This window comes from Drosophila montana, unplaced genomic scaffold (assembly GCF_035044405.1).
Source record: "Drosophila montana isolate Dmon_TW-CO22-7 unplaced genomic scaffold, ASM3504440v1 contig_3848_1, whole genome shotgun sequence".
NCBI lineage: Eukaryota > Metazoa > Arthropoda > Insecta > Diptera > Drosophilidae > Drosophila > Drosophila montana.
Genome location: NW_026998720.1, coordinates 407806 through 432096, shown reverse-complemented (window position 1 = coordinate 432096; position 24291 = coordinate 407806). Strand labels below are relative to the sequence as shown.

General features: G+C 34.4%; 4 protein-coding genes across 12 annotated transcripts in view; 3 read left to right on the top strand and 1 right to left on the bottom strand.

The window, feature by feature from the left end:
* The window catches only part of how (protein held out wings), a 39181-nt gene extending 31618 nt beyond the window's left edge, over nucleotides 1–7563 (top strand). For 2 of the 9 annotated variants that reach the window (XM_064696489.1, XM_064696486.1), the window contains exons 8-9: nucleotides 2562–3135; nucleotides 5762–7563. In XM_064696489.1, the coding sequence (XP_064552559.1) occupies nucleotides 2562–2668 (107 nt within the window). In that variant the 3' untranslated portion in view covers nucleotides 2669–3135; nucleotides 5762–7563. Of the gene's footprint in view, nucleotides 1–628; nucleotides 3136–5761 lie in introns of all 9 variants that reach the window. The other 7 variants (XM_064696488.1, XM_064696484.1, XM_064696491.1 and 4 more) reach the window with 4 other exon arrangements.
* A 1962-nt stretch (nucleotides 7564–9525) lies between these two features.
* Nucleotides 9526–11992, top strand: LOC135438537 (uncharacterized). The gene is made up of 4 exons (XM_064696880.1): nucleotides 9526–10068; nucleotides 10695–10837; nucleotides 11346–11484; nucleotides 11555–11992. Exons 1-4 carry the CDS (start codon nucleotides 9830–9832, stop codon nucleotides 11793–11795), a joined length of 762 nt encoding a protein of 253 aa, XP_064552950.1. The 5' UTR covers nucleotides 9526–9829; the 3' UTR covers nucleotides 11796–11992.
* Nucleotides 11993–15039: 3047 nt separating this feature from the next.
* BomT3 (Bomanin Tailed 3) lies at nucleotides 15040–15614 on the bottom strand. The gene is made up of 2 exons (XM_064696623.1): nucleotides 15449–15614; nucleotides 15040–15382 (listed from the first exon to the last, which is right to left on the bottom strand). Exons 1-2 carry the CDS (start codon nucleotides 15597–15599, stop codon nucleotides 15099–15101), a joined length of 435 nt encoding a protein of 144 aa, XP_064552693.1. The 5' UTR covers nucleotides 15600–15614; the 3' UTR covers nucleotides 15040–15098.
* An 892-nt stretch (nucleotides 15615–16506) lies between these two features.
* Nucleotides 16507–17025, top strand: BomBc3 (Bomanin Bicipital 3). Its single transcript, XM_064696607.1, has 3 exons — nucleotides 16507–16606; nucleotides 16675–16716; nucleotides 16777–17025. Exons 1-3 carry the CDS (start codon nucleotides 16549–16551, stop codon nucleotides 16950–16952), a joined length of 276 nt encoding a protein of 91 aa, XP_064552677.1. The 5' UTR covers nucleotides 16507–16548; the 3' UTR covers nucleotides 16953–17025.
* The last annotated feature ends 7266 nt before the right edge of the window (nucleotides 17026–24291 follow it).

Genomic DNA, 24291 nt, shown 5'->3' with positions numbered 1-24291 from the left:
GTAGTATTTTGGCATTAAATTTATAATTTCTTTTATAATTCAATTCCAAGCTTATTAAATTGTATTCACAAGCGCATTTATTAAAATACCCTTGCAGAGGACATCGAAGTCGTAATCAAATTTGTAATATATATAAAATCTTAATAAGATGTAGCCATATGAGTCCGACTATCTGTCTGAAAACTATTTACTATGCTTTACAAATATATTAGTGCAATTTTTTTGCCTTTTAGAACCAATACCAAAAAACTATACTTTATAGTTTTGCACTTTTTTAGATTTGAAGAGACTATAAAAAGGGTATTATCTAGTTTCCATAAGCACAAATATTTGCCTAACAGAACTGTAAGGGTATTCAAGCTTCGGCTAATCGAAGTACATTCTTCTTGTTATGATTTGATTTATTATTTCTACAGTGCCATAAAGTATGCTACACAAATTTTATTAGTGCACGCTTTTAACCCTTGGCATCGCTTGCTTCATATATTTTGCATGCCGCTCCTCACAGCTAACGAAAAGTTTCTTAACACATGATTTTGTTTAATATAATATTAATATTTTCTTGAATTTCCTTTATTTTTGACAAATAATTTTTTATCTGAAATCTGATATAAACAAATATTTACAGTTGGTCGATATATGCATGCCGGCTCCGTCTTTTGAACTTTTTTTTGTTTGAGTGCACCAAGAATTTATTGAAGTCCATAAATTGTTAGTTTTAGTTCCAGTTAAAAAAAGAGTCTGCCGTTGACAGAGTGTACAACACAGAACATACTTAAACATATTGAACGTAGTATACTACATATTTAATTATAGAATATATACATACATGTATACATACATATATACATATATATTTATTTAGCAACAACAAATGCAAAACAGCACAACAAGAACAACAACAACAACAAATACTCAAATACAAAACTGCAGCTTCATTGAAAGCAAACCAACAAAAAACTAAAACAACAGAATATATCGAAAAAAAAAAAACAAAAAAAATTTACATAAGTAATAATGATTATTGCTCGTCAAAGTTTTTGTTAGTTCATAGGTCGCAAACATTTCTACAAACTGGCAACTGGCGATTAGCAAATGAGTGATTTTTAGGCGCTTAGGCGCAGATTAGTCTTTTTATTTTTTTTAAGATTTTTTATTTTTGTTTTGGAGCTCTTTAACCAATTTCAAATTATCTACTTTTGAACATGAGTATATTCTAGTTGACAACAACAACAACAATTCAGCAGAGACAACAATGACAGCAACTGCCGGCGCAATTAGTTAGTTGTTGTTTGGGAACAATGAGTATTCTACTTACATACATACATACTTATATTACTTAAAGCCTTCAACAAAGTTGCTGAGAGTTATTTAGCCTTTAAGTAGTGTATTTATTATTGTCTGTGTTTTCTAGTTTTCTATATATGTACAATACATACGGTTAGGTCTTAAATAACTTTATTTATTTCCTTTCTTTTTTGATTTATTTTGTTTATTGCGGTGTAGGTTACTGTTTATTTGATTTTATTTTCTTAAAATTTTTTTTTGTTGTGTTTTCAATTCTATTTAAGTGCAATCTTTAGCTGATAGCTAATTAGTTTTGTGTAGCAATTAAGCTCAGTATTTATGCACAAATGTACCTTACGACAAGTTCAAGTTTTACATTTGCTTTCCGTACCGTTTGATTTTTTTCCAGCCAGTGCCATTTTGAGCAATTAGCAACAGCCTCACCTTTTGTAGCATTTTAATAAAAGATAGAAAGAAATATATATACGCATATATATCAATAATCATATTTATATGGAGCCTTGAATCGTTTTGGTGCTTAAACATTTGTAGACTTAAGTTAGTTGAGGTTCAGGCAGCCGTCCAACAATTATTTGCACAACTAGTCAGCAAAAGCGAGCATCAAATGTTTGACAGACAGATCAAACAGACGGACACTGAGATAGACAGCTGGAAGAATGCTAAAGAACTCTTACACTAAAGTTATAAAAAAGAAAAACGCATATAACATACTTATATATACACAAATATAAACAAATATAAACAAATAGTTGTTAGATATATTTTAGGCTAGTTTGAGCTGCTTAAAGATCACTTATTTTGTTGACGATATCCCAGTACCAAACAATATGCAATATATACGACTCATTCCAAAGAAACAGAATTTAAATGTAAACCAACATGCAATTGCAGTTACATAAATATTAAAAACTTTTTGTATTCTTTAAATAATTTTGTTTTGTTTTAAATAATGAAATTGGTAATTAGCAAAACAAACAGTGTCAGTGTTCCAACCGCAGCGAAAGGAAAATTATTGTGTATTGTTTAAAACAAAAGCAAAGAGCAAGCATAAATATATATATATTTCTTCTTATTACTATATATAAGTTTTGTAGACAATATACATATATACATATATGCCTCTATGTATATATATATATTTATTGGCTTGAATTTTATATATATATAATCCATATACCAATATATACACACATATACATATATATTACTTTATATGCACATATCTACATGTATCGTATCGTATATTTTAGTAGGCGCCCTTAAGCAGCAACGTCGTTTGGCAGCTAACAGAGAACACCCATATCAGCGTACAACGGTCGGAGTGCCAGCCAAGCCGGCGGGTTTCATTGAGATACAGTAAACGCACAATATAGCAAACAACAGCAATAAATGAATTTCGTTTCAATTCACGAAACAAAAACGTTTATCCAAAACCAATTTTTTTGTATTTATCAAAAGCAAATTTTTACATTTTTTCTCACAATGTTAAAGAAGTTAACGATGAGTGTTATCGTTCAACTTCCAAACAATTATGTGGTTTATTTAATCTAAGCCCGCCATTATGTTCAAACTGGGCATTATTCAATTTAGTTCAATTATGCTAACGATTTTGTATTTATTTGTTTTGCATTCTGCATCTATATCAAATTTACTTTATTCAATTTGTTTTCAAAAACTGTTCTTTATAAAAAGAAGAATCTCTTGTATCAATTGCTGGTGCCCTGCTGTGTGCACAATGAAACCCAGCCAGTCCAGTTGGCCAGGCCGGTCTGTGCAGCTCCGTAACTCAGTTAATTCTGTCCAATAAATAAAACAAGCGCCTCACAGGTTAGTTGTGTTTCTACTCATTTTTTAAAAAAATTGTTTTTATTACATTTATTTGTTTCATGTGAAGAGCAATCGCTATTCTGACAATGGTAATTGCACTTCACATGCGAGTTTTGATACATTTACCAACACTCACAGAAAAACATAAAATAAAATGAAAATTGAAAAACACATTTTGCAACATCAACACAGACAGACACATGCTGAAAATGTTAGTGCAATAGACAAGAAAAGCCGCTTAAAGCTGCTAAACGATATAAAAAAAATTACGTTGTTTTTATATTTTTGTTAGTTTATTTTATTTCTTTGTTGACGACGTTGACTTGTGCCTTTGATGTTTTACAAAAACGAAAAGAATAAAAAAATTAAATGAGATAAAAAAAAGAAAAAAAAAGAAGATATGGGTAAGAAATTCGAAAATCAATTTCTACTGCAAACTCGAAAGTAAAAGCAATTTAGTACTTTTTGTATTACTTTTTCTTAAGCCATATATAATTATTTTTATTATTATATTATCTATTATGAATTTTATATGTGTATTTAGATTTTAAGGCCCTGTTAGTCTGTAGTGTTTACCTTGTATATCATTTAAAATGTATGTTGCAATTGAACCGAAAGTGTACCAGAATAAAGATCAATGACTTTTGTTGAAGTGCAACCCGAACACAAAAAACAAAACCAACAAACAACAACAAAAAAAAGTATAACAAGTCTTATAATTTCACTTCTACTTCGAGCCGTGAATGCCCTCTGGGTATGCGTAAAACTCTTCAGTCGTTTTAATCTAACGCTTTCTGAACTTAACCAAAACACTTCCTACTTCGTCTCACATAACTCATTGATCACCATAAAGAAGAAGAAATGCATATTATAATCAAGAAAATGAAAAAAATTAAAACACTTAACTTTTGTTTGCAACTCTAGTGCCCTAACTTAAGAACTTAACTTTAGCTGTAAGCTCTGTGTACGCACAATCCTAGCCAGCGTGGGGCCTGATGTACTACTATTACTACTACTACTACCAAAACCACCACCACCACCAACACCAACCACTACCACATACTAGTCCGGGGCATAACTCTGTGCTTAACGTCTGTCTCACTTCTATACTCGTACATAATTACACGCACACTCTAGTATTAATTAATAAACAATATGCAAATGTTGCGCCAGAAACAGTTTAATCTTTAAATAAAGCAAAAAACAATCTCCACCTACTACCGCATATACATTTTATATACGTAAACTATCTTGATGTGTATTTAACAGACTTAATTTATAAGCTTAACGGTTCTGGTATCAGTAATACATATGTTTAATATCTCTCTAGCATAGTAAGATGAAATATTTGTGTAACGTTTTATAAAATTGCATATGCATTTGCTTACAACTCCTGTAACACAAAACAAACAAAAACACACACGCACACACAGAACTGAACACATATACATGTACACAATCAACTCGTATACAGACCTATACAAATACAATTACTAAATTGGTTCTAATGCCATGCTGAAGAATGTCTGATTATGAGATTAAAAAAAATCAAAATTAACTCGTGATATGCAAAAGAAAAAACTCCCTTTGGCTGATGCTAAACAAGAAACCAAAAACACACCATTTTATTATGTATAAACAATTATTAAAAAAAAAAACAAATGTAAATAACGCTTTACCTTGGCATTTTTCGAACAATTTATTATTTAAAAAATTGACAGCCAATGCACCTGCAATTTTATTTTTTATATTTTCTCTAATCTTTAAATTTGATACTCTATAGCATTTACATATGTATAAAAACCATATAAATATCAAATGATATGTGATGTAATATTATTGCTAATTTTAACTAACCAAAGGCCAAGTTAACTAAACAAAGAAATCAAAAGTAAAAACAAAACAAACAAAAACACAAAAAAACGAAAAAATAAAAATAAAAACTAGTAAATAAATAAAAAACTTTTACGTTGTTTTGTAAATTACTCGACAAATTCCTTAAGCGACTTTAATAACCATTAAATGTTTCTTTAATAACGTATTAAAAATTTCAAACACTTAGATTTGCACTGTCTACGATTTTTATTGCGTATGTGTTTGTCCTTTTCAACTCGAAGAGTGTTTTTAAGTACAAACGCACCTTTTTTTTATTTAATTAATTTTTTTTATTAGTTTGTATATTCGAAGTAAAAAGTTACTAAAAGTCTGTGAGGTATTGAAATCTTGGCCTGCATGTCGTGTGCCCTGCTCTTAATTATCTATTTATTGTTCCACATTTAAAGACAAGTACATACATACATAATATATGCCCGCTTTCATTTAGTAACTTTTTGTGCTCATAATTCGCATATTAAAACATCTATGTTTTTTTTTGCTAGGTATTTTACGAAAAAAAAAACGATATAACTAACTGCTAACCATTTATTAAAACTCAATTTCCATTTCTATGACTTCTTTTATTTACATGCTAACCAAAAAAAAAATATATATACAAATCTAAACCAAAATCTGCCAACAAAACATCTCAAATACACATTAAAAAATGCATAAAAAAAAAAACACAAAAACCACAAAATTTATAATAAAATGCCTAACGCCTGCCGTCTGCCGCCTGCATTTTGGATAGATGCGATAGATGCACCTACAATTGAGACACAGCCAGGAAGCAGCAGCAAGAGATTCGCATATGATGTACTAAGATCAACAATAAGAGGACCAGCTGTGGGAGCAGAAACGGAAGCGGGAGCAGTGTGGCAATGGTAGTAACTCTTAGCACTGTGTGCCATTTTGTATGGAATGTGAAATGCTAATTGCAAGTTGTGCAAGACCCACTTGTCACTGACAACTACTAAAATAACACACAACTCACACCACACACGCACAACATAAAAGAACGCATGCATATGCTCTATAAAAACATATCCACTCAAAGTCTGTGGCCTGTTGCTTGCGCCTGCAGCACTCATCTCAATGCATCAGCAGCATCTGCGACTGCAAACAACAACAACAACAACAACAACAGCAAGAAGAAGCAGAAAATAATGTATTGAATCTTGTGGCCATTTCTGTTGCGTTTTGCCAGCCAGCAAACAAAACGAAACAAACAATTACAATAACAAATCAAACATAGTTTCTAGATTAAATTAATAAAAGTAAACGAAGGAGAAAAGAACACACATAATTATTATCTATTAACAACTTATAAGTTATAGTACATAGTGAAAAGTTCAGCGAACAAAAATTACTTAATTAAACTGCAGTCTCGTGCATACACCCATTATGCATATAACAAATATCTATTTGTTTATAAAAAAAAAAACAAACAAAACAAAAAAGAGAATATCATTTACCGAATCTCATCTGCAAAACGTTTCTTATAACATTGTATTTTTTTCAAACAACACGATGGAGAATCTTTTTTATAGTTTTTTAAGCATAAACAATTGTTTTATCTGTGTAATTAAAATGTAATCACACCCACGCACACACACAGACGCACATCCACTCATTAGGCGGCAATTAGTTGTTGTATGCTCTGATAATATTTAAGATTATAACAAAATATTCAGCACGCGAGTATATTTTTGTTAAATTGACGCAAATTCTTTGTTAATGAAGTATTTCGATTATGATTATGTTATATTCTTTCTACACCCACATACACACACACACACATCAATATTAGGTATATATATCGCGCTGATTGTGAGCGCGTGTGCTTATTAAATAATACAAAATAAAAGTAACAGCCATATTTAGTTAATGAAAAGTAACGAATATCATTCATTAATAATGTACAAGTAAAACCTAAATAATTTTAATGTCTAGTGTTAATATTGAGCTCAAGCACAATGTATTATACACCAGAAAGAAAAAAACAATGTTAAATAAATAAATCATGATGAGTAAAAGATTTTTGACCAAAATACCGCATATACAACACATCCGAAATTCTTTAATTTAAAATAAATGTTAGAAGTTATAAAACGCAAGATTATGTACATTTTTTCTATATATTTATTTATATATTTTTTTTAAAGCGCGAACTCTTAGCACATTAGACCCATTAACAGCTAACTATCATATCTGTATGCGATTAAAAACAAAATGCATATATTATTAAACATAAAGAGAAAAATAAAAATGAAATTGCATTTAAATTATGGTACAAAAGAAAGACGGCTACGTTTTATTTTAAATTAAAGAATTTTCTTAAATGCAGCTGGGCTTTTAACGAAGCTAAATTTAAATAAACCAATTGAAACAAATATGTAATTAGTGTGCCTTTCAAACATATTGCATCTAAGTTAAATGTTAAATTAATTTTATAGCGGCACAAATCAAAAAACATAAAAAAAATTAAATAAATAAATAAAAAAAAAAACAAAAAAATGAATGAGTAAATGAAATAAGGAGAAGTGGCAAAAATCACAGGCAGCAGCCACAACATTATGAAATTATAATATGAAATATAAATATGTGAAGCGACATACTCAATACTTACAACAAATTAAATAATTTAAAGAAAAAGTATTTAATGAAGATACGATTTTAAATAATATTTATGTTTAGTAACGGCAATCGTGCAATCGTAGCAATGAGCACCGCCAAAATTGTCAAATCTTTTGGTGTGCTGCCTAAAACAAATCTTCTCGATGATATTTTGGTTTCGTGTTCGATTTCGAAATTCAATTCAATTGATGATTGTGAGTAATTTAATAAAGCTACTATATATACATATACCATATAGTGCATAGTAATAAGCTTAAGCACATTGCAAAAATTTCAATGTTGTATGTATTGTGTTATTGGGAAAAATTTATTTCAAACAATATTCATTCATTTAAATTTAAAACATCAAATATAAAACACAAATTGCAAATTCATTGAAATCTTGCAAATCTATCCACATATGTTCAAATAATAAATACATATATACACAACTGTAATAAAATCAAACTAAATTATGTACAAGTTTTTGCATAAAATAAATGTTTATAAAAAACTAAAAAGAAAAAAACAAAAACATTTTAATGCCCCGCATTGTAATGCCAATTGATTGAAATTTTTGTCATGCATCGCCTGATAATTAGGCCCGTACAGGCCTGTGCTATCGAGTTGTTGTCCAGCATAACAAAATACCATTTGTCAACAGTGATATGAACTGTGTTGCGACTCAATAATGCAGTACAGAATTATTGAGAGTTCTATGAAATATGCACGGATATGGCCATGGAGAAGCTCGCCCACATGCATGCTGCCTAACTATGAAACAATAGAGGCATTCGTACGCCAAATGAAATCACGAGAACTTGTACATGTGCTCTGTATGCTCCTAATTGTACGCACTGGGTTACATTCGGCAGAATTGTTCTGTTTTTGCAGGATTCACCGCCTGAATTTAAATACGGCATGCAACTGAGACCTGGTTTGCCTATAAACAATGGTATTATTATTTCAAAATTGATTGCATATTCACATACGATAGCACAGCGCAAGGCTAAAGCAAAACCAGTTTTAAAGCATTGATGCTTTTAAAGTCTGCTGCCAAAATAAAGGCAAAATGTAGCTTAAGAAAATCAAGAAAAGTTTTGACTGCGAAAAGTTCAGTCAGACTTAGCAGGAATCGCATAAGCCTGAAAGAAATTTTCATGATTTAAATAAGTATACAAATTTTTGTTGGTAACCTAATTCAGGTAAGTATCGCAAGTTTTTACTCAACAAAACTCAGGCTTCCTTTTAAAAAAATTAATAATCAAAATGAGCTTTTTAATTAATGTCTTGCGTTGAAAACCCTCTTGAATTTGTACACCAAGTGCAGCCTGGTAGTCAGTTAATTAATAGTATGCGTTACTTTCAGTAGGCCGTAAACCATATGTTCAGTCCGTAGGCACACAGAAGTCATCATAGTCCTGTTGAATGAAATGAATATCAATGTCGTTTTCAGCTATCTTATGCTCCTGCATATGTGCTGCGGGCCCGTCATCGTTGTTTTGCGGTGGTGCAGACTGACCTTTTCGAAAAGGCCATGTCAAAACATAAATCCGGTCAGTAATGTGCGGCAAAGTCTGTCTCATCAAGCGGGGCTTCGCCAACCCGTTATCAAAATCCACTTCTGGGGTTCGGAATTAAGATTTCAAATGAAAAAAATCGGACTAAGTTAATTTGCTATATTATTGTTGTTTTTTTTTTATATTTGTCCTTGTCACAAGTAATTAAGATGTTTTCAGTTTTATTTTATTTATATTAAATAAATATTTATTTATTTATTTATTTATTTAAAAAATGGTAAACACTCAAAAAATTGAAAACATATTCGCATTTTTTCATTTCAGCAAAAATAATCATTTAATAAAAAGCCCCAATTTAAAACTGCGAATACTTAATTATGCGTAGAGTAAGCTTCTCCACTTAGAGAAAAAAGGCCTGTGGACTCGCATTTTTATTGTAAACAAACCGAGGAGCCCGTGCAACAGGCGCCAAGGTGCATGCGCTGTATTTATCAGCAATTTAACAGCGACTTAACAGCGCTCTGTTAGCGAGCCTTAAAAATAGATGGAATTGACCAATCCGGCTCAGTTCTTTGGTAGCAGACGAATCGCAAGGACGAAAAGCGTACGGGACTCGATTCATTCATACAACGTCATAAAAAATAAAGTCTCGTAGCAACAAGTGTATTCAAGAGAGGACGATAATGTACCACGGCAAAGTATTTGTATCAGTTTTGTGGTGTGGCATGCTGCTTGTTGCCATGGCAGATTTACTAAATGAAACCCAGCAGCAGCAGCCGCCGGCTCTGGCTCATGTGGATAAGTGCGGCAGCACACAAAGGATGGTTGACGAATGCTTCAAGGATTTGCCGCCACACCTAATGGAGTTTTTGCAGAATACCAAGATTGTCGTCAGCAAGCAAGAGATCATTGCCAAGTGCAAGTAAGTCTAGCCGGAATTTCAAATTCACGCAAGATAAGCTCATAAAGTGCCTATGTAACGTGTGACTGTCTCTAAAAAAAAATCCCTGGCCAGGAGCATTAAGTGAAATACATTATTGATTAGCCGCTCAGATGCAGCGTCTCTCTAAAGATACTAAGAGTTCATAATTAATAAGTGTTCTTACTGGCCTTTCTATCAAACTTGGGCCAAGTGCGCAAAGTTTTTGCCTTGATTAAAAGGGTTCACTTTGGACTCCCTTAAAGCTAAGTATCGTGTCAAATAATCAAGAAGAACAACAAAGTTGAAAATAAATACAAACTTTTTACTTATGTCTCGCATAAGCACGGTAATGGGCGATATTGATTTTCGTGAAAAACCTAATTTGGCGAGCGGAACCCAATTTATGAAGGCAGCATTGTAATTTGATCACCAATTAAAATTTAATAAGGACAAAAGCTGCTTCAACGGTATTAAATAAGAAAAAAAAAATAGATCCAAGTTAATAACTTTTTTAAGTTTCTTATAAAACAATAAACCCAAGTCCATAAAAACTTTAATGGACCTTTAATAAATTAAAATTAAACCTTTATAAAATATGCATAATGAATATTCAAATTTATTTATAGGGTTTTCAACCGTGGCATGAAATGTTTTGATGCCTATTCAGCCCGTTGTCTACAGAATCGAAAGCTCAACTTGTTTAAAAATAATGTCGATGGCGCTCGAAAGTTTTTCAAAAAGTTTTGTGCCGACGAGGACTTTCAGCGAGGTAAGGGTGTCCAACCAACACATCAACTTATCTGCACTTGGCTAACTTTAAGAATAATACATTGTTACATATGTATACATTTAATTTACCACGAATGTTTTTTCTATATATTGCTGCAAAACCAAACTTAATTATCGAACTTATGTCACCTTCAGTTTATTAATGTGCATATTAACATTTTTATTATTACTTAAAATAGTGCAAAAATATTATTTTAGATAACAAAACATGTTTTTAACCAAACTTTTTGTTCATTCTTGTCTCCCATTTTGTTTGTATTTTATTTTTGTCGCTTTCAGTTTTAAACATTTCTTAAACAAGAAACTGAAAGTTGAGATTCTCGCTCGATATCAAGTAGAGGGCATAATAAATAGTTAATACCTAGCTTAGAATTTTAACGATCTTATCATCAAGGACCTAATTAGTTATAGTCTAAGCTGCATGTTTGTTAGTCTAAGTGAATAGGTTTATATAGCAATAGTTATTCTTAACCATGTTGCACTTGCAGATTATCTGCGGCACAAGGATTGCTTTACACATATACAGGTGGATTGGATAAGCTGCACCACGGACTTTGAGAACATACTCACAGATGATTTGCACGACAGCACACGCAATGTTAGCGATAAATTCATGGAATTTTGTTGGTAAGCATCTGCTGAATATCTCAGCCTTGGATTGCCTGATGGGAAATAATTGTTGGCCACTTGCTTCCAGTGCACGTTACGCATACGAGAATTGCATCTACAATAGCGCACGGTACAAATGCTACAAGCACTCGGCGGAGTTTGCACGCGAAACCGCTAAAATGTTGTCGGATGAGAAGCACTTCAGCAACTGTCGCCATCTGGAGGACATTTGTGCGCATTCAGTGCGCATCGCCTGGATCAGGAGCAGTATTTTTCCCCTGGCCATGGTGCTGGGTTTGCGTTACCTGCGACATACCATCAGACCGTAAATTGGCTTCGGTCTGTGGCTGGTTGTGGTGTTAGTTGTCCAATTTTAAATGCATAGCATTGAGCTTTTCGTGGATGGGCGTGTGATTCTCGTGGGCGGGTACTGGGTCGGACAGCGACACTTGTTAGTCTTTAAGCTGGATATTATCTATTTATGTGTATATTCGTGAATTTAATAAATTTAACTTTCGTTGTGAGACATCCACATTACGTTTAACTGCAAATTCCCATTAAATACTTAGCTACCGACTTTTCACCATAAAAGTTGACATGGCGTATACGTGATATGTTGAATTGATTGAAAACCATTTTTAAAGTAAAGTCAGTGCATATTTCTCTCACAGTTCATGGGCTTAAGATTGTTCTCTAGATAAGGTAAATTGGTCACGTCTTCAATGCAATTTAGAATTGCAAAGTTTGTCTGGCATTTATCTCCAACAAGTTTTTCTGTGTATTTGGCGGGCCATTTAAAATCTGACGACAAACTTTCAGCCAAACAAACTATCTAGCATGGAAAGCAAATATTCTGACGCAGCCAAATAACTTTTGGCTAGCGTATATCTCTACAAAAGTAGCTTTCAAATACCTCGCATATTTTGTGCACGAGTTTGGCGTTGAGGTGCGTCTAAGGTTACTAAACTTTGTGAGGCAATTTAAAACTGAATTTTATTTATGTCGTCTCGTTGCTTTCAATAAGGATCGATATTAATTTTGTTGTGTTGCTCTTATTGCGAACTAACACTAATAGTTTCTGCAACACACTTGCGACCCATTATGATGACAATGGTTGCCCTTGTGCCCAGAATGTTCTTGCCATTCGAGTAGCGCAATGCCGAAGCACTATTAAAAACATGAACTTTGTGTTCGGCAAGGAGTGTTGTTAATAGGTAAAAACCAGTTATCAATTGTTATCCATTTTACTATTAAAGTCGTTAATTAATAAGATAACTTGCAGCTGTGGGTGCAGCAAAATGCAACATGCAAATGCACAACTCGATATGGAATTAAAGGCCTGGGGCGACAACATTGTGGAATCCGTTTTCCCACTAAAACAAAAACCAATTAAACTTATTTCAATGTTCTAACATTTCAGTGCAACAGGCAAATCAAATCCAAAGCAGAGAGTATTTGTGTGCAACAAATGTCCATGGAGTATAAACAACCCAAAATATGGAATTCATGAAAATAGTAAAATTTCATTGATTTACTACAACTTAGTTGGAATTGTAAAATTCTCACATATTAATTTTTCGTTTATTAAACGAAAAAACGTATATTCGGATTCCCGAATGGAATGCTTCGAAAAACATAAGCTTACTGTGATTTTGAATTTTTCATTGAATGCACACACATAAACACACGCCCACACATAGCCGCACACAACGATGTTTGAACGAAATTTCACATTTGTTTGCTGACCTCTCTCATGCTTTTAAACAAGCTCTGAAAGCACCTCACACTGGCTGGCAAATTACACAAGTAGAAAGAGGAATATATGTATGTGTATGCGGAATATTTGTATACTCTTTCACATCGAATGTGTAAAAAGAAGAGGCATAAGAGGATTGTGCAATTAGTGCAATGGATAAAAAGTAACATCTCTTGTTGAAAATTTGAATTTTCATATTGTTAGAAAATAGGAAGAAACCTGTTCGACTTTTACTACTCGAACACTGCAAACCCTTCTCCACAGCCTAGTTTTCAAAGCACAATTTTCTAAATGTTTTTTGGATGATTTTCCTGTACATTCTACTGCGAACTAATAATAATGATGAAGTGCAATCGATCATTGACCTTTGCGTCATGCGGTCTCGATTTCAACAGTGCCAAACTAATTGGATTTTCATCAAGCTAATGAACCTAATAACGTTGCAAACTTTAGCAGCATAAAGGGTTGTGCAATTAAATTAGGGCTGGGTAAGGAACACCTGGAATAAATGCAAATTAATGCCTCTGTGAGCTATAAGTTACGAAACACTTGCTTTTAACTTAAATTTAAAGTGTGTTGGAAAACTTTGTACTCTCAATGCAGTTATCTATTGGATATAAGTAAAAAAATATTGTTCATACTTGGAAGTATATCAAAGCTCGTGAATAGACTTAGTAGGCAATTTCAATTGCCATTGCGAGCTGACCGAACATGACAGCATATGTGTGAAACAAAGCTGTGAGCCTTCAATTGCCAGGCACGTGTCCGGCTTTTGAGCCAAATCGGTCGGCGGTCTTATTTGCATTACGGGCATAGCAAAGCCTGAATATTGGTTTCTTGGAAATAACTTAGTTTGGGCATGAATAGCTCAGATATTATTGAATTTTCGGAATCCATAGTTTGATTGCTTTTCAGACTCAAGTTTAACATACCTGTGTGCAAATGATGAATGTCTACTCAAGAGCAATTATCATTGCTGTAAGGAGCTACTTTTAATTGAAAGTTTGTAAAAAACGAGAAGTATTATTTGGTCTATCACCGAAACCTGATTGCATTTTTGATTTGAATGTGCTAATCAAAAAGTCATATTCAACGTGTTGATTGCACTCTGAAAATGCTTTTGATTATAAGTTCATATATTTCAATCGCAATAATCTGCGGTGTAGGTGTCCCTTACAAAGTGCACATACACAGAATACAATAACAAAAAAAAATAATAAATTGCACGCTGTGACCTTAACAATATTATTGATTGCTTTGAGTGGAAAACAAAAATATCTAGAGATTCGTGGGGTAACTAAAATGGCTCAGCAAGCAGCTCGACATTCGCAGTCTATAACTGATAACTGATAAGCAATATATTGTCAAAGGCTACGGCCAGATGTAAGGCAAAAACGAATAACATGTTTCAGTATAAGCTACGTATCAACAGCTACTAGCATCGGATATATATCGCTTGAGTACCTACAGGGTATAAAATGCTTGTACAGCTTATTCCTGCCTACACTTAACCTTTAGTCTTTTTGGTTGCTTCTCTTATCTTTAAACCAAGCACACTTGATTTAAGAGGAATTTATGTGGAAATCACAAGGGGTGAATCCCAGCTTTATGTGAGCATATATTGTGCAACAATAAACTAAAAATTGATATTTTTATTGCGATAACGTCATATTAGTTTTTGTTGTGTATGCAACAAACTTTTGTTTCAAACGTCACGAAGCCACATTGAAAATTTTTGTTTTAATTGGAAAACTTCAAGCACGCTGTCGACACTTTGCAATTGAGCTATGTGTGCAGTTCCCGTTAAAATATTGTAATTCACATTTGTTTTTTGTTTTTATTTATGTATAGAGATTATTAAAAAACTAAGCTGATTTTAGCCGCTTATGATTTGCGTCAGGCCATCATCGTAACCACCGCCACCACCGTAGCCACCGCCACCGCCACCGCCACCGTTGCTATAGCGCCCGCCTCCACCTCCGCCATTATAACCATTTGGTCCAAAGTTTCCCGAGTAAACCGGACGTCCGCTGCCGCCGCCATTACCACCACCGGCTCCAGGGTTGTAGTAGCTGCCGCCGCCGCCATTGCCGCCGCCGCCATTGCCGCGGCCGCCGCCGCCTGTATATATGCCTGGCCCTTGACCACCGGGCGGATTACCTGTGAATGTCGTCAGTTATTAGTTATTATTTTGTTGCGACGCTTGTTTGCATTCGATTCCCTTACAGTCATAACATCCGCCACCAATGTACACAGCCGCCTCCGTCATTCCGAAAGCGCACAGCATAAAAACCGCAAAAACCGCTGTAAAATTCACCATGTTCCTGGCTGAGTTGTTGGTGTACTGAGGTGCCAAACGGGTCTGGCTAGGTGCCATAAGCGCTGCTGACTTTTATACGCCGTTGTTTGTACGCTGTGTGACTTTTTTATTTTTGCAATTCAATGATCGTCTTATCGCCAGTGTGAACCGAAACTGGTATATACTATCGTGTGTGTGTGTATGTAAGAGACAAATATTAATCAAAGTGGGGAAATGCCCAGTTTTAAACGTAAATACTTACTAACTCTCTGTATGTGATGCGTCGTTGTTGACGCTAGAACAATTACAACAATAATTACACAAGCACAATGCTCAGCTTCAGCTAGCTGCTAATCGAAGTGCTCTACGTCGAGTGGGGCCGAGCAGCAAATGAAAATGCATTTTCGAATAGTCACGACAATTGGTTGAAGCTTTGGTTACAGCCAATGCAAACCTTTTGATTTGCATTGTTGTGGGAAAGGCCGGCTTCTTTGGAATCACAATAATCATTCATGCTCATAAACAATTTTGTGCAGTTAGTATATGTTGAATATGTAAATAAGGTTTTCACTTGAATTTTAAATAAAGTAGTTTTTAATAAGTTCAAGAATTTGTGGGAGAGTCTGTTTGTCAGTGCTGTATTGTTATTAAACAAAATATATTGCTCTTTTGGGGAATTTTATTTATTTATTTTTCTTTGAGGCTATCAATGTGCTTTTTCCCAACTGTGCATGCTACCAAAGTGGGGTATATTGCCAAACAGATGCGACTTGCCTATCATATATTCAGTATGCGATTCTAAAGGGCTAAGGGTGTTTATACACCCTTTCAATTATAATTCAGCTTAGCAATGTCTAGTAGCGCACTTGGCAGTCGTCACAATTGCATCGTTTATTGAATGCCGCCTATTGAACCGTTAGCGATAACATTTAGTACACATACATTATGCAAATCGTTTTTAATTTACAAGGCATTTAAAAAAAACTATATAAGCATTAAGTGAGTGGAACAGTTGGCTGCATCTAAGATGAAGTACTTGACGTGTGGACTGCTCTTATTGGCACTGCTGCCGTCTCTGATCAGCGGTGAGCATTTACAGCGATTTCTACTTGATTAATGCTAATTGCCACTGTGGCGTATACTCAATTTACAGCTTATCCCAGCACTGTGGTGGTGAACGGCGTCTGTTTGACTTGTAAGTTTTTAGTTGCATTCAAGCATTCAATCACAAAGCACTCAACTCATGCCTTAATAGGTCCCAATCCAAACGGTGAATCGGTGTATGTAGATGGTCAGGAGTATCGCAGCTTCAACAACGGCAATGTGGTTGTCAGTCGTCCGGGTTACAACAATGGACGCAACACGATCGTGAGGCGTGGCGGTTCGACTGTGGTTAACGGCAACTGTGAAATATGCAATGTGGATATATAATAGGTTGTAAATATGTTCAGTAAAGAGCTGCATGTGCATGCATTTGCATAACAGCAAAGTTTTCCCTAAAGAACTCTCGAAAACAACTACTTAATCTATCGGTTTCAGTGCTAAATATGACTGCACGCTGCAAAGCTGAGACATACACGTGATATATATCTGTTTTCTTATGCAGCCCTTTTAATATATCTTCACATACTGCTTCTTCAGATTTCAATTTTGTAAAAAAATTTCAATTTTACGCAGACGCCTAATCTAGCTCGCAAATTGCATACAAAGGCCAGTTTGAGGCACCCTATTGAATTTTCTTTATTACTTTTTTTCGATAGGAGCAAATGCTGCCTTTTGTTCAAGTATGCGGATATTCCGTAGACAATTTGATGGGAGCATAGGAAGAAGCCAAATAAATAAAGCAAATATCAACAATATAATATAAAAAAATAACAATGAAAACATCTCGTCAAAGCATTGGCTTGGAGAATTTTCCAAGTGTCGCAACGCAATTGAAGCGCATGTAAAAAGTGAAATGTAACAATGCTAGGGCCCCAGCCAGGTAACCTGAGGGCGCACAAAAACTCTTAGCAATAATGCTGATACATTATGTATAAATGCGCATATTTGAATGTGTAGGTGTATTTGTTAGTTGCATAAGACGAGTTATTTGGGCTTAACATTAAATGAGCCGAACAGAGCGACTGTGGCAATTGGGCCACAGTGCGTATGCTTAATGCTTATTTACATAGCATACATTTCACAAATGCATTAACTTAATACGCAGAATCCGCTTTAAGCCGCAAATGTTAGTGGCCATTATGAAGTCAGAGCTAAAAATACTTGTGGCTTGAACATGTTTTGCTGTCAAGCATTTATTATTTAAGGTTTCAGCAGTTTTCAACAAGTTTTCAAGATGAGCTGAAACTGATTTCAACTATCGTTTAGCTAGAAAATAGTGAAAATTGTAATCTTAACTGACCACAGCTTATTTTCATTTCAAATAGAAATATTTAAAATATTTGGGTAAAGATATAAATTTGGCAGCCCGTAGTTTATTTTGCAGTTACTGAAATAGTATTTTGGTGATATTTGATTTCTGACCGCCAATTAAAATTTAATTGCAATCGTTAACTTGTGATTTTCAACTCTTGGCTATTAATAATAATATGCCAGAATAGGAAAAAGGGGAAAAAATGAAAAAACATTGAACAAAATACAAAACGATACAGTTTGTAATTTGATTTAATTTTAACATTTCTTTAGCTTCGGCCAAGGCAACATGGCTTAAATTTCATTTCGAGCGTAGTTTCCCTTTGTTCAGCACAATTTGTCTAGCCTTTAAAGTGCGCTGGGGCAAATGTTTTGCGCTTCACTTTTGCTCCATTGCGGAATTTATCTGAAAGAACACAATGATTTATTTGTCGTCGCTTTAATTTCTATTGAGTGTGAATGAGGTTAATGTTAATACAGTCACGTCTTTTTGTGAACTGTGAACTCAATTTAATTTAATATCACAGCACACAGCCGGAAATTTATTTGCAATGATTAATTGATAGGCATCGGGCGATCTCAAATATTTGTGTTAATTTCCGCTTTGCGGGATTTTTGTTAAATTTATTTGAAATGCAGATGACAGAAAGCCAATACAACTTGTACATGTATTAAGTATTTTACTTTATGCCATGCCATGCCATTCCCCTTTTCTGAGAATACACAAAATATGCGTTGCGTATGTAATTATAATAAATATATTATATAAATTTTATACGGTTGTATTTTTGTACAATGCATGCGCATAATTCATTAAGGGCATTGTATCCATAATACATTGGTAAGCGTACCGGCTTTAATTTCGTTGCAAAACTAAATAGAATTTCCCTAGAAAATGTAAAAAATTTTAACAACTCGTTGGCGGCAAATTTAATGCACGTTGGGCAATTGTTTTTCCAGTCAACAATGAAAATTGCCGTGCATGTAACACGACAAAGGCAAAATGTTTCGCTATACAGCATTAGAAAAAAAAGAAAATAACTTTAAATAGTAGAATAAAAAAGACCTGAATCTAACTTGCGGTCAGTTAAATTTTTTTTCTGCGTAGCTCGCTTTTACTTTTGGGCACTTCTATTTTTTTTTTTATAACTTTTTCATACATTTTATTTTATTTATTTATTTTTATGCTTATAACTAAACCTTTGTTTGAAATTTATTGCCTGCAAAAAAAATGTTTTTCATTTTTAAAACGCATTTCCCCAGAAATTTGGCTTTGGGAATTGTTCGCCCTTCTTTTTGGCGACAAGTGCCTCGAGTTTGGCATTTCTGGAGTGGGAGAACTTGACTTTACAGTTCTGTTTGCCTTGGCGAAAAAATATTAAACGTTTTTCATTAAACAAAGGAAACCCATTCTTGGCGTACAGCGGTGCTTTGTGTATTTTCTTTTTCTTTTTGTGAACCACAGGTTGACAGCATTTGTGTATATTCGGGTCGTATACGTTATTTTTGTGGGAGATTTGCCCGAAGGTATGTGCCCTCCTATTTGACTACTCAACCGCATGGAGACCTAATTGAATGCACTGTTGATCAAAAGTAGAGAGCGATAATTAGATACAATTTTCAGCTTATCCTAACACGAATACCAAAATTTAATCAGAGCGAGTGTTTAATTATATTTTAAAAGAAAACTTTGCCGGCTTTATTAACGGATACCCAAGCATGCTTGCAAATTTATGTAGAAGTCAGAATTCCCCTAGCCCTTAATATATGCTCTGTCCTTTTGTCATTTGCAACATGCTCCATTTACAAGGTGGCGTATGCGCAATGCATTTGCCCCCTTTCTTGCCTAAAGCCGATTATTCGGAATTATTAATTATAATCAGCTGCAATTCAGTTGCGTCACACACAACTTTGTTATTATAGAGACAAACGATTTGGCCATTACGTATTATTAGATATTCAGGTAAATAGCTAAGAGCCTAAGTCTCGATTCTGTATGTGTCATCAATCTGTGTCAGGAACAAGTTACGCTGCCCTGCAGTTAATTATTATATTTCATAGCTGCCCCACATAATAAGCATACGCCAGCAGGGGCAGCTGCTGCCTATGCGATAATGCGATTATGAGTCGATGCTGCATAGTTTCTCATACCTTTGCCGCACTCTTTACTGTTTCGTTTTTAATTAGTTTTATTAGTCAGTCACGCTGCCCCAGTTAAAACAAAATATACTCCAGTTTTTCTGCATATGTGTGTGGCATATTCGCAGCTTGTGAGTCCTTAACCAAGGACGTTCATACATAACGCCATAGTTTACGGCCAATGGACAATACACGCTTGCCTGCGTGCTGTGCGCGTGTGTGTGTCTGTTTTATGACCCCAAGGTGTGTTATTCAGCAGACAGTGACCTTGCCACAACGTGACTTTGTTTCACTCTGTCCAACTTTTGAGGCAGACGCATTTGTAGTACAATTAAAAACCCAGCAACTAAAATGAGATACACATATTTCAAGATTTCTGCTTAAACTAGTTTGCTTAAAACTTATTGCGTTTACAAAAAGCCAGCGATGCGCACATAAATCAATTCTGTTTGTGTTTGTTGACCAATAACGCACAAATTTGATAAATCTTATTTTTTGTGCGCATTCAACAGTTACGGATAATGAAACATCATTGTCCTGTCAATGCACTCGAATTGAACTCATTTGGTGTCTGGCTGGATTACAATAGATTTAACAGGTGTGCTAGGCAGCTCTCTGCCAGTGTTTCACTTAATTTCAGATGCTGTCATATCAACAGCAGGCGAAGGCTACAACAATTGTTGCAGACGTTCAAAATTCCCTTTAAGCTTAGCTGATGTACAAAGTGGATGCCTGCAACACAGCCAAGGCAAAGAGCTAATGCTTGGTTCTTAAAATAAATATAATTAATTTTTCTTGAACCTGAATGGCTCGCTTCTTTCTGTTATGGAAGTAAATTCCTGTTATTTAGCTATTAGCCAGCATATGAAAATAGCTTTGCTTTGTGCCCACGCTTGAATGACAGCTCGTTTACCTGTATATCATGGAGCACCTGTTGAAGTGCTTCAAGCCTGCTTCTGTTTCTGCCTGTTTGTTTGTGGACTTGGTTTATTTTCAGCGCCAGACGTAGACTTAGATATTAAAACGTCGCGTTTATTGTTGTTTATAATACCCAAATCGCTAATCATTTCGATGTGTAACCTTATGGATAGACTATATATTTTTGCGTAAATCTCGGTTTTACGATAACTGTGGCGCATATTGCGCAACTGTTCTTAAACATATGAACACGAACGTGTTCACACGTGTGTTTGAGTGTACTTGTGTGTGAATGTACTTTATTTACAGCGTCCACGTGTATTTTAGTAGACAAGAAACTTTATGGCTAAAATAAACATATGAAAGTGGTAAAATTGCAAATCATGAGTAAAATAATAACATTTAAATGATGTGAAATTGGGTGAATAAACTTTTTATATAAAAAAAAGGAAATGTTACTCTTTCTTTAATTAAGTAGGGTTTGACTTAAAAATGTTTCTTATAAACTTGCGTTATCTTAAGATATTCGAATATATATTATGAAAAAACTCTAAGATATATTAAAAATGTTCTTAAATACTAAATTTCTACCCAGATCTAAAAATTGTTGCCCAGCTTGTGCTTAAAGCACAACTCCCCAGACTTTTTCTCGCAGTGTATGTTAAAATTTTCATAGCTTTAATACTGAGCACATTGTGTGTACACGAAGTCGTTTGATGTATGAACGCAGCACGCACACATATATATCTTAAATTTTTGTATAGCTATTAAATAAATAGAAACGCCTTCGATTGCCATATGTTGATTAAGTTGCGAATACGCTGCAATTTATTTTGCATATGTGAAAGGACATAAAAAAAAAGAAGTCGTCTCTGCAATCATTGTCAGTACTACCATATTAATGGCATTAATGCCTCCACTGCCTGATGTATGTCATGGCAATGCGAAGGCACACTCAAGCCGACATCCAGTGAAGACAAATGAAATTTACCTATTTCCTGCGTAAAAGTAATTAGTAATTGTCGAGCATGACCCAGATTTCTGGGTGTACTTGGGCTTAAAGTCTGTCACGTTTCACTTTGATGTGCTGGCGCCAAGTTCCGTTTGCATGCAACACAAACAGCACAACAGTAGGTAGGCACTCAGTGGTAGCAACAATTCGAACAATTGAATGAAAAGGATTCTGTTTGAATAAACCTAATTAAAATTATTATGTGATGGCATGTGGTCTATATGCCTTTGCTCACAGGGTGTCTGTGCGTGTTGGTGTTTCATGAATGAAAATTTTATCAACAAGATTATAATGTTAATGGAAGTACTACAAATTATATGTTAAAGCTTAATCCTATTCGCTATGGCAAGTTAAGTGGCTTAAACTTAAATAAGCAAGGCCTGCTTTAAATTAACTCATATATAATCATCATAATTATTAATAAATTGCATTACAAATTCCTACATATTTAATTAACAAACAATTAAATCTGTCGACACAAGAAAGATATAATAATAATAAGAAATATAAATATAATAAGATAGAAGATATTATAGCGAATCGACAAGCGCGCCGACCTTGATAATGATGCGGAGGATGATTTACAACCCAAATAATTGACCGAGTCGGTGCGCCACAATAGCATAGCATACATTTGTGCGAAATTGTGGGATTGCGGCATGCCTGGAATTTGCAAATAGCATGGAAATCTGATAGTGCTTAAATTTTAATTATTGGTTTAAGTGGCCTCATTCAGAAGCACGTCTTTAATGTTTGGGGCCAATTTGCGCACAATTAGTCGCTTACACATAATTGAGCCTCAAACATAGCACATTGAACCTCATCGGTGTACAATTCGATAGGCACCGAGTGCCCGTCTGTTCTGGGCGGACGACAACGCAATATAAATGAGGCTAATGGCCGGCGCTCACTTTCGCTGTTCTTCGTGATGAAGTGTTGCCAATGGATGTGGTTTATGGTTCAAAGAGCTTGTTGAAAGACTTGAATCATTGCATTGTTTAATCAACGACTTTCAGCAGGGCTGACACCAAGGCAACCATATGAACTTTGTTGTTTGGCTCTTAAGTGCATTAGTTGCTTTTACCTTGTGGGTTTCTCGGCCATGGAAACAAATTCCAGAAACTGCTTAACTGGATATAATTTGGATTAGTTGAAAATAGCGTTGGCTTACACGGCTGCTTAAACAACTAAAAAGTAAATTTTCCCTTTCCCGAGCTTTTTCTAGAAATGATAATTAATAAGACGCCCACACATAATACGAAATAGCCTTATGCAATCATAAATTTTTCATTTTTACAGGTAATCATTAACATGCAGGAAGTAACTATTTTCTACTTTAATATATTTAGAATTTAAGAAAAATTTAAGTTTAGCAAATGACGATTTGCTGTTCTTTAGATACACTCAGCTATCTCGTTTCTCTCACTGACACTCTTCTTCCCATTTCCTATAATATTCTTTACTCTTTTTTACTTAGCCCATTCAGAACATATATTGAGGGCTGGCAATGATTACTTTAAAATGTCTTTCTATGATTTCTATTTTATACCCTGAACCCATTGAAATTGGGTAAATAGGGTATAATGTATAATATAAGTTTTGTGCAAATATATGTAACAGGCAGAACGAAAACACCTCCGACACCATAAAGTATATTTATTATTGCTCAGCATCAATATCCGAGTCAATCTAACCATGTCCGTATGTCAGTCCGTCTGTCCGTATGTATGAAGGCGGCGATCTCTGAACCGATAATCGATAACTTGTTTTCTTTTGATCTTTTTCTGTTTCACTCTCTTACTCTTTACTCTCTTCGCTAGTACTGTCTACCTATATATATTTTTGTTTCTTTTGCTTTTACATTAACTTTCCTATAAATTGTTCAATCATATTATGTCACTTTCTTTATTCCACTTTCTGTGACTTTTTTTGGCTCGGTTGTCGTAATAACTAGAGAGGAAGCGGTTGAGATATTTATTACTAAATATATTAATAGAGGGAAACTTAGTTTTGCATTTAAGTCATACACATCCGACTACAACACTCCTGCATGCAACTCCATTTGAACGTCAACCGTTTTTCGGGCAGTTGAGGAGTCAATTTCGTTAAAATAAAACAATGCTTCGTTAGCCAAGACACAAACTCTACAGATGCCGTCGGAAAGTGTGGAGTACATGCGTTAACTGTAGCAACACACTCGTTACCCAGATCATAAACCAAAATGTAAGTTTGACAGCGCAGACGCCAGGTGTCGCTATGTGTTTAGCGCCAGCTATTGTACAGTTT

Bases quoted from the DNA above. Each gene is read 5' to 3' on its own strand.
- BomBc3 (XM_064696607.1), top strand. From the start codon at position 16,549: ATGAAGTACTTGACGTGTGGACTGCTCTTATTGGCACTGCTGCCGTCT. The intron at 16,607-16,674 runs GTGAGCATTTAC...CTCAATTTACAG, and splicing joins GCTGCCGTCTCTGATCAGCG to CTTATCCCAGCACTGTGGTG. The intron at 16,717-16,776 runs GTAAGTTTTTAG...ATGCCTTAATAG, and splicing joins GAACGGCGTCTGTTTGACTT to GTCCCAATCCAAACGGTGAA.
- BomT3 (XM_064696623.1), bottom strand. From the start codon at position 15,599: ATGGCACCTAGCCAGACCCGTTTGGCACCTCAGTACACCAACAACTCA. The intron at 15,383-15,448 runs GTAAGGGAATCG...CGACATTCACAG, and splicing joins TGGTGGCGGATGTTATGACT to GTAATCCGCCCGGTGGTCAA.
- LOC135438537 (XM_064696880.1), top strand. From the start codon at position 9,830: ATGTACCACGGCAAAGTATTTGTATCAGTTTTGTGGTGTGGCATGCTG. The intron at 10,069-10,694 runs GTAAGTCTAGCC...ATTTATTTATAG, and splicing joins GAGATCATTGCCAAGTGCAA to GGTTTTCAACCGTGGCATGA. The intron at 11,485-11,554 runs GTAAGCATCTGC...ACTTGCTTCCAG, and splicing joins AAATTCATGGAATTTTGTTG to TGCACGTTACGCATACGAGA.